Below are 12,500 nucleotides of genomic sequence, written 5' to 3'. Positions count from 1 at the left end.
GTGCGTGCGTGTGTGCCTGCACAGGCTCAAGTGTTTGTGTGTTCTGCAATTTACACTGTGGAGGAATGGACTCTTTGCAAACCAAACCTCCTTTCCAAACACACAATAATGTCTCCACCCCCCCCCCCCCTCACACCACCCCACCCTCTCTCTATAACTCATCCTAATGGTTTTTTAAATGTGTGAAAATGATTTAAGCCTCACGTTCAGGCAGCGCAACCCTCGACTTTTCCATCTGTGGACAGCTCCTATAGTCATGTTGCTAACACCTCACTGACACTGAATCAGGAACACATTGTCAGAGAGATGGAAGAGAAAGTATGGCCGGCTATCTGGGCCCACTCTTGGCCAGGAAATGGTGATATAATACAGCGATAAAATCTGCCATTAGGAGATGAGCTCAGCCATAAACCCAGGAGGTAGAGACGGAGGAGAGAAAGAGAGTGAGAGAGAGAAAACTCACAGGCCCACACAGTAAAATCCACAGTGTTAATGTAACTAGTGTAAAACTGTTTGCCCCCTTACTTCATGCTGAAATCGATCATCACTAAATATTTATACAAATATTTTGCGATTTTGCCTTACAATCACAAGTGGGATTTGAAGTCAAATTGGCATTTTTCCAGGAACTTTAAATTAAGGTGAGTAACTTGGTATTGAAGTTGATTGATAAGTCAGTTGTGACTTTAACCACTTTCAACCTATCTTGGACAGGTCATAGTATAAGTATGTTAAAAGATTTAAAAACTTTCAAAAATAGCTGATCTACAAGCTGACATTGCAACTTGTTGTCAGTATGTAGATCGGCAATTTTTGCTATTCGTCATACGACAAAGTATTACAGTATGTATAGGGCTGAAGGGGTTAAATTGGAACAAAGATCCTTCATATACCAAAATAGCCTGTCCCACGCCTCACCACTAGTAAGAAATGGATGGTCTCCTAAGTGGGTGCAGTCACTCCATAGATATTATAGCCTGAGATATTATATAGGAAATCAATCAATGTTTGGATCTCTTAGTTTGTCCCACAGTCTTTGATTGGAACAAAAATATTTCCTGGGTTTGCACGGCCTTTATGACACTGAGTATGAAGCTAAAGGCTTTAATTCTGGTACTGCAGACATGTTTGTAGCGGAGCCCCACCAGCCTGCCCTGTCATTTGACTCATGTCATTGAGTGATACGTTGCTCAATTGACCTAAAACAATTTCCCAGACTTGGGTGGACTTTTTATTTTTTCCCCCTGTTTTTCCTGTCGGCACGTTCGCACTTGTGTGTGCGATTATATTTTATTTCCCCACAGCTTTCTCTGCTATACTGTCACTCCTTTTTGTTTGTCTCTTTTGGTATCACATTTTTCTCTGACAATTTTGTGGTTTTTTTCTGCTCCCTCACTCTGCCCCATTTCTCTCTCTCTCTCTCTCTCTCTCTCTCTCTCTCTCTCTCTCTTTCTATCTCTCTCTCTCACTCTATTTCTTTCTCTCTCTTTCTATTTCTCCCTTACTTGCTCTCTCTCTGTCCTGAACAGCTGTCAGCAACCCCTAGGGGTTTTCTAATTACCCCTTGGTCAGGCCCATCCTAGTTATTAGCCTCACTTTGAAGTGGTGGGCCAGTGGTCTGCTGACACCTTGCAACACTAAAGCCCAACTTATATATCGTCATGTGCCCACTGTCGCACACCGCAAATATAAAGATCCTACAACCTCACAACGTGTTGTGATACGACATGGTGACCTTAGATCTGCTATTTTCAGCGTGTGACAGCGTCGTGTGACGGCGTATGAATTAAGCATGAGGCCGAGAACAGAGGAAAGGAGAAATGAATGAACAAAGGGAGGTACGGAGGGAACAAGCATAGGAAATGAGATTAAGAGAGTGAGCAGTGATATAATGGGAGAGATGGAGAAAGGGACAGATGGAAGAACAGAGCAAAGGCGGGAGTGGCAAAGATCTGAGTAAGGGTAAAAGTATGCATTTCCCTTTTAGGAACCTCCTAGGTTCATAAGTACAGACACATAACTGCCCTCTCCCCCACACACAGGGCAGGTTGACCTAGTAAGGGTGAGAGACAAGTGAGGAGAGCAAAATCCTGAGTGAAATGGCCTTTGCACACTGAGTCTGCTGAGATTTTTTATTGGTTCATCAGTTTTGAAAACATTTGTAGCAACTCATAATGCTCATAGCTGTTCATAATGTATTAATTTAAATGTAATAAAAGTTCATAATGTAAAAATCAGCTTATAACGTAATAAAATCATGAGCACATAATGTAACAACGTATTTTTCTACAACTAGAGGTTCGGGCCATCTACGTCGCACCGCCGATCCGACTGATATGCTCATATTTGGAGATCTCTGTATCTGTCAGTCCTTGTCCCTTTTATGGCCATGTATGGAGATCTCTGTGTCTGTCAGTCCTTGTCCCTTGTATGCCCCTATATGGAGATCCCTGATGTCATCAGTGTATGCCCATATATGGGCATTCCCCTTTTGTGCCCATTTATGGAGATCCCTGATGTGATCAGTATAAGTCCATATATGGGCATGCCCCCTTTTGTGCCCATATATGGAGCTGACTGATTTGTTTGCACCTGATGTCTTGACGACACATTGAGGTTAGACAACCCACTCCATATTTGGGGCGTAGCTGCATTGGGAACTCCTTATAGGGTTATGGCTGAGTCATGGTGACATGAGCGTGACGACATAGTGACATGAGCGGGGGCGGCAGTGGCTCAGGGGTAGAGTGGCCAGTAGAGCGGCCGGATGGAAGCCGTGAGGTTTCCAGTTCGATCCCGGCGTCCCCCATAAGAGTTACTGTTGAAGTGTCCTTGAGCAAGACACTGAACCCCTAATTGCTCCCGATGAGCAGGTTGGTGCCTTGCATGGTTTCCTCTGCCATCGGTGTGTGAATGTAATGCACAATCTATGTAAAGCACTTTGAATAAAAGCGCTATATAAATGCACCATTTATGAGCGTGGTAACGTGGTCCGTCCGCCCATCCTCCTTAAGCCAATTTGAATATAGGATGTAATAATGTTATAATGTGTTACATTATGAAACGTATATAGCTGCTCATAATGTAATAACAGCTCATAATGTAATAACGGCTCCAATTGCTGAGAAAATGCAAAGGTCTTAAAAGTTGAGTTAAATTAACATTCAGGATTTTGCATTGTAGGCTGTAAACTAGCTGCAAAGCGCCCTACATTTGAACTATCGATCCTTACTGTTGGCTGCTGTGGTACAGTAAGCGCATTTTAGACTTGGGTGCAGCTAATATTAACCGCTGACATGATTCTATGTTGAGGAATTTTCAATTTAGTTTTTGGGTCAAGGTTCTAATATTTCATGTGTCGGCTGTTAAGTTTTTTTGCAACATCTGGTAAATCCATGATATATCTTTCAAAACGTGGCGTTTGCTCGTGCTTGAAGTTGTGATGGATGGGGTATCGCCTCACACCAACTACACATTCCTTCACAGCTACTGTACCTCTGTGTATCTATTCAGCCTTTTGAACCCCCTCTCTCTCTATCACCCTGTGCCTTCTCTGAGCCTATCCAGAGAAGCTGTCCTACTGTAGAGCTGACTCATGGTATGCAAAGAATGAATCAGCCGCCTCACTGTCTTCCTTCCAGCCATGGGAACAAATACATCCCTCTTTAGAGTTGATACAAATTAATACAGTAACCGGAATTTGGTTATTGAATTGGAATTAACCACTTGAAACCTACTGTCCCTGTTCTGGGGGCGAATATTCGGTGAAAATAGCAGATCTCTCCGATCTGAGGATTTTTCTGTGTAGGTTGGAAGATAGATAGATGACAGTTTTTTGTTAATTATATCCAAAACCATTAATCTGCATGTACATCAGCTATTTTCAGTGAAGATATTTGGTGTAGAGGGAAAAAAGGAGGGGGGCCTAGTCTAGGCCCCTGGGGGACTCCGGTCAACAAAGTATGTACGGATGGATTTAAGTGACCACTTGAACCCTAGCGTCCCTATTCTGGGGTGAACATCCTGCAAAAATAGCAGATCTACAAGCTCACAACATGTCTCATTGCCATGCATTGTGAGCTTATGGATCTGCTATTTTTGGTGAAGAGATCTGGCATAGAGGGAAAAAAAACAGCAGACCTAGTATAGAGCCCAGCCAGCATTTACTTTCCAATGGCATATATGTCACAGGGAAATTGGCAGTCCAGGGAAATTGACAGGGGAGCGCTAGTTTTATAGGCGCGGGGCGGTGCTGCGAGGCGGGGCTTTGATGCGAGGATGACGACCACAACAACAATATAACAACCAGGAAGCTACGCTAGGGGAACGCTGAAAATAAAATGGGTAATATGAGAGAAATACTCAAGTAAAGTACGAATACCTCAAAATTGTACTTGAGTAAATCTACTTTGTTACTTTACACCACTAGTACAAAGCTCAGTGGCGCACTTCGATAATCATTGGACTCCCCACCCACTACCACTGGGAGCCGGGGTTTGACTCCCGCTTGGGACATTACTTTTTCAAACAACCGCGGACTACTTTTTTTTCGCTGATAAAGTATAGTTTTGGACCATGACGGAGGCGCGCCGACTTAGCAGACCTTGAGGCCGAGGAGTCGCGCCCGAGCGCCTCCAGGCGCGAGTGCCCGCGACGACCGGCCGATGGTCTGCTAGTCGACTTAAGCGCCGTCCGAGTTATGTACCGATAGGCACAGAATCGTAAATGATGTTGTGGGGACTGCGTTTGCCCCAAGTGCCACTCACTGCACTAACATAGCCCGCCAGGCCCGCCCCCTTGTGCTTCAACTGCATGGAATGAGGCTGTGTGTGTGTGTGTGTGTGTGTGTGTGCGTGCGCGCAGCGCGCGTGCGTGTGTGCGTGCTCGTTTGTGCATGCGTGCTCGTTTGTCCGTGCGTGTGTGGTGTGGGGCTCATGTCTGGCTTGCATTGCCCTCTAGCGTTGATTCTACAGAATTGCCTGAGGGGCGGTGAAAACAAGCGTACCCCTTTCAATTTCCCTGGAATGCCAATTTCTCTGTAACATATACACACATCAATCACAGGCCAATTGCTGAAGTATAGATTATGTGTACAATGACAATGATTTTCTATGGCATCACATTGAAGATGAGGATGAACCCACACCTGCAGAGCACAATGGATTAGCAGTCCATTGCCTTAACCACTTGACCACTTTATGTGTATTTTGTCTGTCTGTCTGGATAGATATGCCCTTCCCAAATATGAGAAGACAACTAGAAAATATTGTTCCTATAAAGAAACAATGTGGGCTCGCTTTAAAGCCAAAAAAACGTAGTTATAAAAAGTACAAATTCAGTTTGACCTGGTATCTCTGTCTTTGCGTTGTGTGTGGGTGTAGACGTGCCTCTGGTTGATCAGGTTGGGAGCACCTGTTATCAGTCTCCTAATTGTCATCAGTTACACACCTGCTTGCATAGCTGATGGTAGTAAGGGGGGATGGAGGGGTATAGGGGGCAGGAGTGATGGGTGTGGGGTGCTCCCCCCTGGCTCCAGTGAGCTTGTAGATGAGCTATTTCCGATGGTTTACAGTGTGTGTGTGTGTGTGTGTGTGTGTGTGTGTGTGTGTGTGTGGGGGGGGGTGGGGGGAGTTGTGTGAGGTCATGTTGACCAATACACACCATTAGTGTTAAATTGGAGCTTGAAATTTACAAAATTATTGCCATTCAAATTTCACCCATTTACACACACATTGGCGGGGGGAAACCATGCAAGGCACCTACTCATCGGGAGCAATTAGGGGTTCAGCGTCTTGCTCAAGGACACTTCGACACTAACTCTGGGGGAGCCCGGAATCGAACTGGGAACCTCGCAGTTGCCACCCCCTGTACTCACACTTTCCAAAAACTGTCAAGGTTTTCCCAAAATAGCAGATCTACAAGCTCACAACGCATCACATTGTAGATCGTCTTTTTTTGAATAGTCGAAGTATGACAGAGGGGGGGGGGGGGGGTGGAGTGGCAGTGGAGTATGGTGTGTGTGTGTGTGTGTGGGGGCGGGGGGGTTGGAGCTTGCAGTGTACAAACGTTTTAGCATCAAAATATACTTTGAGTACCAAAGTAAAAGTACTCAATGTTCAGAAAATAGCAGATCTACAAGCTCATAACGCGTCACATTGTAGATCGGCTGTGTGTGGTTACTGTGTATTAATAATCAAAAATGTAATGTAACTAAAGCTGTCATATGCTGTAATTGTAGTGGAGTAGAGGTAACAAAAATAGAAAGTAAAGTAAAGGTACCTCAAAATTGTATTGTGCATTGTAAGCACTTGCAGTAAATGTACTTAGTTACTTTGCTGCACCACTAAGCAGCCAATGGATGACATGCTAGCTTTCACCAGGTGTAATGATTGCTAGAGTGTGAAGAGACATGGGTTGATATTAATGGTCTTAACTTGAAATATATATCACACAGCTTAGATCTTTGGATTAAATCAGAGAGCAGACCTGTGCGAACTTGGTGATGTAAAATAAATATTTGTAGTGTAAAAAATGTGTCCACAATGACACAATGAAAACACGGGGAATTTCTCCTCTGTCCTTCTCTCTCCCCACTAGCAAAACCCATTGGAAATGCATTGGGTGCTTAAAGTTAAATATTTCAAAAACTACAAATTATTTCAAAAAGAAAAGTACAAGCACACGTGTCCACAGTGAGCTGGATTTTTTAAAGTTTGAATGGAGTCTCTAAGTGAAAGTATGTGGGAGTAGTTAGGTGCCATACTTTTGGGGGAGAATAAATAAATAGTGAAGATCTATGTGCTCGCTGCTGCTGCAGCGAGCCCACAATTACTGATGTACATTAGGACTGGGATCAAGTCTCTTTGCAGGTTTAGAGCGGATACAGAAACAGTGCATGCATGTATGTCTGTGTGCAAATTACTGGATACGAAAGGCGGGCTCTAGACCGGATCACACTGGTCAATTTGGAATGAAAACCAGGCTTTCCGCCACATTGGAAAGCCTGGTGATGCGATGTTAGACAGACAAACACAGACAAAAAGTGGTTAAAGCGATGGGGACTGCTAATCCATTGTGTGCTGCACGCATGGGTTCAAATCCCATCCTCGTCCTTTTCAACATGGAAAAGGCGGCTTGGCACAAATGATTGAGATGAGTCCTGATACTACTGTACTTAACCATCATTGACGTGCATATGCAAATTGGAAAGTAAGAGCTGCAAACGTCCTGGTGTTGTAAGCTTGCCTTGTACATCAGTTATTTTCAGTGAAGTGATTTGCTGTAGAGGGAAAAAAGGACTAGTATTAGACCCCAGGGGGATCCTTGTCAACAAAGGACAGTAAAGTTTCAGCGGTTTTAAGCCTTTTCTCTGCATTGGAGGCTCTTGGTTTGTGTTTTCTATGAGTTGAAAAGACCAGAAACTCTTGGAGATGCTGCTGGCAGCCCGCAAGGGATAAGATAGGGAAAACGCAGGCTTTTAAGGATGATTTACACATCATGAATCAATTGGAAAATCAGAGCGGATTCCATCCATGACTTTGCGAGGTCTGGATTCAATATTGTTCACTGTTTTACCAATAAAAGGAGAAATGTGGGTGAAAGATGTGCCGTGAAACATTATTGGTTGTAGTTACAGACATCGCTCTTCCTGCTGCAGTGAAAGTAAAAAATGAATGCTCCGTTACATCTTTTGATGGAGCCTAAATTAATCTGGTCATGGAGTTGGAGATCGCTTCAGGGTCCAAATAAAAGCAAATACCTTGGTAACAGGGTGGCTCAGTGCTTAGCACTGTCCTGACTTCTGCCCCGACTTGGGCCATTCTGTGTGGAGTTGGCATGTTCTCTCTCCATGTTCACGTGGGTTTCCTCCAGGCCTCTGCTTCATTAGTCGTTAAACATGCCCTCCATCGCTTCACCTCGGCACTTGGTAGTGCTTACATATACACATGGCGCATTATACGCCATGCAAGTGGTGACTTGCAGAGGATCAGGGACAGTGTATGAGGGGGAGTGCGGTGTTGAAAAGGAAATCACAGTAATTAATGGGTCACCAATTTTTATGTAACACCAACCTTGTGGGGGCTGGCACAGTAAACGCGAAGTCGCGAAGCATTCTGGCCAAGATTTGCCTCTTGAGTGGACATTGTTGTTGACTGGTTCCCTCTGCCCTTGAAGGGTCGATTTCATGGAGTGTTAGTAGAGTAATGGAGTAGCATTAAAGTCATGTTAAACAACTAATGAAATGCAGATCAGGTGCTCTGTGTTCCTCCCACATCAAACTACATACATGTTAGGGACATCCTTCCAGTACAATTGATTGATTAGTTAATTTTGTGATTTTAGCGAATCATTAGAATAATTGGTATATTGCTTGCTTCTTCCTTCTTGTCCTTTAGAGCCCCCCAGGGTTTCAGTGGAACCTCGGAATCAGACCTTTGTGACAGGACAGGAAGTGAGGATAAGATGCACAGCCAGTGGCTACCCTTCACCCCGCCTTGTGTGGACCCACAACGACATGTTCATCATGGGTTCTAACAGGTACATTCATTACCGGTGCTTTCCTGTACAATTTACAATTTACTTTTAGGCATTATAAACTGTACAGGGTGTATTACTGTGTTTGTAGGAGCTTGTTACATGAGTATATTATATCCTTTATTCTGAAAGGAGAGTGGGCAGACCCTATAGTTTTTTTAATAGCCTGCAACAGTTTAAAAAAAAAAGAAGCAGAAAGACTGTGGGAGCCAAGTTCGAATATTGTGTTTATTTTATTAATAACTGCTTATTTTGTGATTTGTATTTTTGACTAAACAGTTCATGTATATCGAAGTATATGATTGTTAAATAAGCTAAGTTAAAAAGGTTAAATAAGTTAATAATTTGTTTAATTCATGATGAGGTTCTTTAGGTTAAAAACAATGCTGTTACTGTAGCTTTAAGAAGAGAGCTCAGGTTGTGTAACTGAGAATTTAATTGACAATTGCTAACACCTGAGTGTGCCCAGGGCAGTGCTGATTAAGATTACTACAGTATCACCTGTGTCTGTGCACTGCAGGGCTGTGCAGATTCAGTTGATGCTCAAGACAAGGTCAGAGTGACACAGTTTTTTGACCGTAGTATATTTTTGAGTTTAAAGACTTGTTTTAGATCTCTTCTGTAACCAGGGAACACATTTTTGGGAATAAATATTTTTGTGATTCTTTTTACATCGGAGTCCTGTGAAGTTTTTCTGCTCGAGGGAATATACACAGTATAGAAACGTGCCTCTGAGATTCAACCATTCACAAAGACCTTCCTTAATAATTCTGAACTGTTCTCATCCATCCCACTGAAGACACAGGATGACAGCTGATGGAACGCTGATTATACGAAACATGGAGCAGAAAGATGGTGGCGTGTATGGCTGTCTGGCCAGCAACCAAGCTGGAACAGACACACAGAGCTCCATTCTCACTTACATTGGTGAGCAGTAACATACAGAAGGACACACACTTTTTAACACACAAATTAAATGTGTGTGGAGTACACATACTGTACTAACAAATGCATGAATGTACGTATGTATGTTAATGTACACATGTTAATTCTCTTTGTAAGTCAGTCACTGACACAACCTTCTTTCTCTCCTATAGAATCTCCTGTGGTGATGGTGGCACTGAGCGAGATTCTCATTGGTCTCGGAGAAACAACAGTGATGGCCTGCTCAAGCTCTGGAATCCCCGCTCCTGAGATCTGGTGGCACAAAGGTAACACACGCACACGCACACGCACGCACACGCACACGCACACGCACACGCACACACACACACACACACACACACACACTGGCTGACTCTGTGGATCAGCATATCGTCCCTAAGGACAGTAAGGCAGAAAATGTACAGAATGTCTCACAGGTAGTGACACAGGACCTACACACAAGTAGCCGCTGGGCTATGGCTCAATTTTCTGCAATGAACAAAAGTACTGTCAGAAATGTGCTGTTCATAGGTTCCTCACATAGCATTACATATTTATATACTTTTATATGTATTATATATATACGTATATACTTTTATTTTATTTTTGTCGCCTTACTGATGGTGTTGCATTGACTGTCTGTTCATCATGCTGTATCTACAGTACTTTTTTCCTTGCTCCTGAATTTCTCCAGCGGGATCAATAAACGTCTTTATCGTAGCATTGAGGACTATCCTTTAAAACCCTTGGTTGACCCAGACATAACTGTTTCTCTTGATCTCCAGGAGACCTCCGGTTGAGTCCGTCATCCTTCATTGACATCGATGTCACGGGAGGGACTCTTACTATCGCTGAGACTCGGGATATTGATGCTGGGGACTACACCTGTGTGGCTGTCAACCCTGCTGGCACATCATCAGGGAAGATCTCTCTGGATGTAGGAGGTGAGGTTCGCAACACAATTTGAAATGTTTAGTGATTTTTTTCAAATACATATATAAATAATAAAAATGCCCTGGAGACAAACTTTAACATTCTTGGCATATATGGAGTTATTAACTTACTGTGAAATACTGCACAGATTTTATTTACCTCAACTACCTCTCAAATTCCTATGCTGATCTAGTAACTATAATGTCAACTGGCTAATGAAAGGGTAACAATGTTTAATACAACTTTATATCTTTAAAGTAATTTTGATTAGTATTTGATTAGTATAATTGTTGTTGCATATTTGTGCAACAGTTGGTTCTGATCGAGCAATTTAAGAGTTGTGTGTTATTTGCTATAACGGCTTCGGAGTTGCTTAGAAACCCATATAAACAGCGCAGAATTAACCCCTTTATCAAAACTTGATATCTCTGTTTAATTCATATTATAAGATACGTATGGAAACCTGTATAAAAGCAATAGAAGACATGAGATTGTCGATATGGTGAATAAAATCACAGATTTTGATGATCTACACAGCTGCGATCAAAGCCATGATGTTATTCATTATAACACACTCCCTCTCGCGTTCTGTTCCTTAATCAATGGTTCCATATAAACTCATGGCAACGATGCCTCAAGTGAAGACCTTACATGCTAACTTTGATAGGAATTTCTGAATGGCTGATGTGAGCCAGTCACCCCCCCCCCCCCCCCCTCCAGCCTGCGTGATGGACAGGTTCATTGTCTGTAGAATGGAAAGAATGTGATGCAGATGGACGGCTTTTCCTAAACTTTATGACCTCACCTGAGTGACATGTTGATCTTGACCACAGCTGCGCCCGCGTTCAGACGAGAGCCATCCGACGTGGCTGCGGACATCGGCTCCAACGTCACCCTGTCGTGCCACGTGCAGGGTTACCCTGAACCGCAGGTCACCTGGAGGAGACAGGACGGCTCGGCCCTCTCCAACAGACCCCACACACTCAGCACCATCACACATAACAGAGGGGAGCTGCGCATCACCAGTGAGTTCCACTTGTACATACTATACAGATTGAAATTGACACAATGCATAGTGCACATTATGACCAGCCCCAGTCACACTCTAACCTCAGGCTGTAACTCTTTCTGTCAGACTTATGGGTTGAAGATGAAGGGGTCTACGTGTGTGAGGCCCACAATCACTTTGGCAGAATCCACACCCAGGCCAGGATCACAGTAACCGGACTAGGTAAGAATAATCTAATTGAGTCTAATCTAATTGCATACACACGCCAGGGACTGTCTGTCAAAGTTATGTACAGTACCATCATGACTTCTCTCATTTGTGTGAGTGTCCCTTTTCCATCCCACCACATTGAGAACAGGTCAGCACAGGTCAGCAACCTGCATAGCGATTTGATCCCAGATCCCAGTTTGTATATTTGAAACAGGGCATATATGTCTGTCTAACTACGGTAGATTAATGTGTGAGAAAGGCTATATTGTCAACTGTGTTCAGTAAGTTGAAAATTAGCTAGTTATGAATGCATCTCTAGATGCTTTCGGAATAACCACCTCCTGACAGAGTCGCGACTGTGGATTTAGAACTGTGGATGCTGAATTATTATCTTTTCTTGCAGTACACGTGAGCTTTGCAGTTTTATATTTCCTGTGAGAACAGTAATCCATATTTGAAAAGCCATAACTATGTCCGGCTGCAAAGAAAAACGTAAAGTAACTCTCTGCACTCTTGATATGAAAGTCAGTATCCACAGCGGGAGTATTGGAAGGGATCAAGCATCAGTCGAGTCTTCAGCCTTCCTGACTCATGGTGGTGTACATGTGCATGAGTTTACCTGACAGGGAGGGAATGGAAGTGTGTGTGTGTGTGTGTGTGTGTGTGTGTGTGTGTGTGTGTGTGTGTGTGTGTGTGTGTGTGTGTGTGTGTGTGTGTGTGTGTGTGTGTGTGTGTGTGTGTGTGTGAGATGCGTTACATCCTCTCGGTGGAACTCTGTCAGGGGAAAAGTAGCGGCTACTGACGTCGGAGGAGACATGGTTGTCTGTGCTCTCCCTGAGACCAACCATTAGGGGTCGGCAGTGACAGGGGAGCGCGAAATGGGAGAGCT

General features: G+C 43.6%; 1 protein-coding gene across 1 annotated transcript in view; it reads left to right on the top strand.

The window, feature by feature from the left end:
• The window catches only part of hmcn1 (hemicentin 1), a 219,447-nt gene that overhangs the window by 46,410 nt on the left and 160,537 nt on the right, over positions 1-12,500 (top strand). The window contains exons 12-17 of the mRNA XM_080431586.1: positions 8,397-8,538; positions 9,335-9,462; positions 9,633-9,746; positions 10,245-10,403; positions 11,226-11,417; positions 11,528-11,623. Coding sequence (XP_080287712.1) covers positions 8,397-8,538; positions 9,335-9,462; positions 9,633-9,746; positions 10,245-10,403; positions 11,226-11,417; positions 11,528-11,623 — 831 coding nt within the window. The remainder of the gene's footprint in view (positions 1-8,396; positions 8,539-9,334; positions 9,463-9,632; positions 9,747-10,244; positions 10,404-11,225; positions 11,418-11,527; positions 11,624-12,500) is intronic.

The sequence above is a fragment of the Gymnoscopelus braueri genome (genome assembly GCF_963280865.1).
Source record: "Gymnoscopelus braueri genome assembly, chromosome: 6".
NCBI lineage: Eukaryota > Metazoa > Chordata > Actinopteri > Myctophiformes > Myctophidae > Gymnoscopelus > Gymnoscopelus braueri.
Note: the sequence above shows the minus strand (reverse complement) of the source record. Positions and strands in the feature narration are given on the sequence as shown.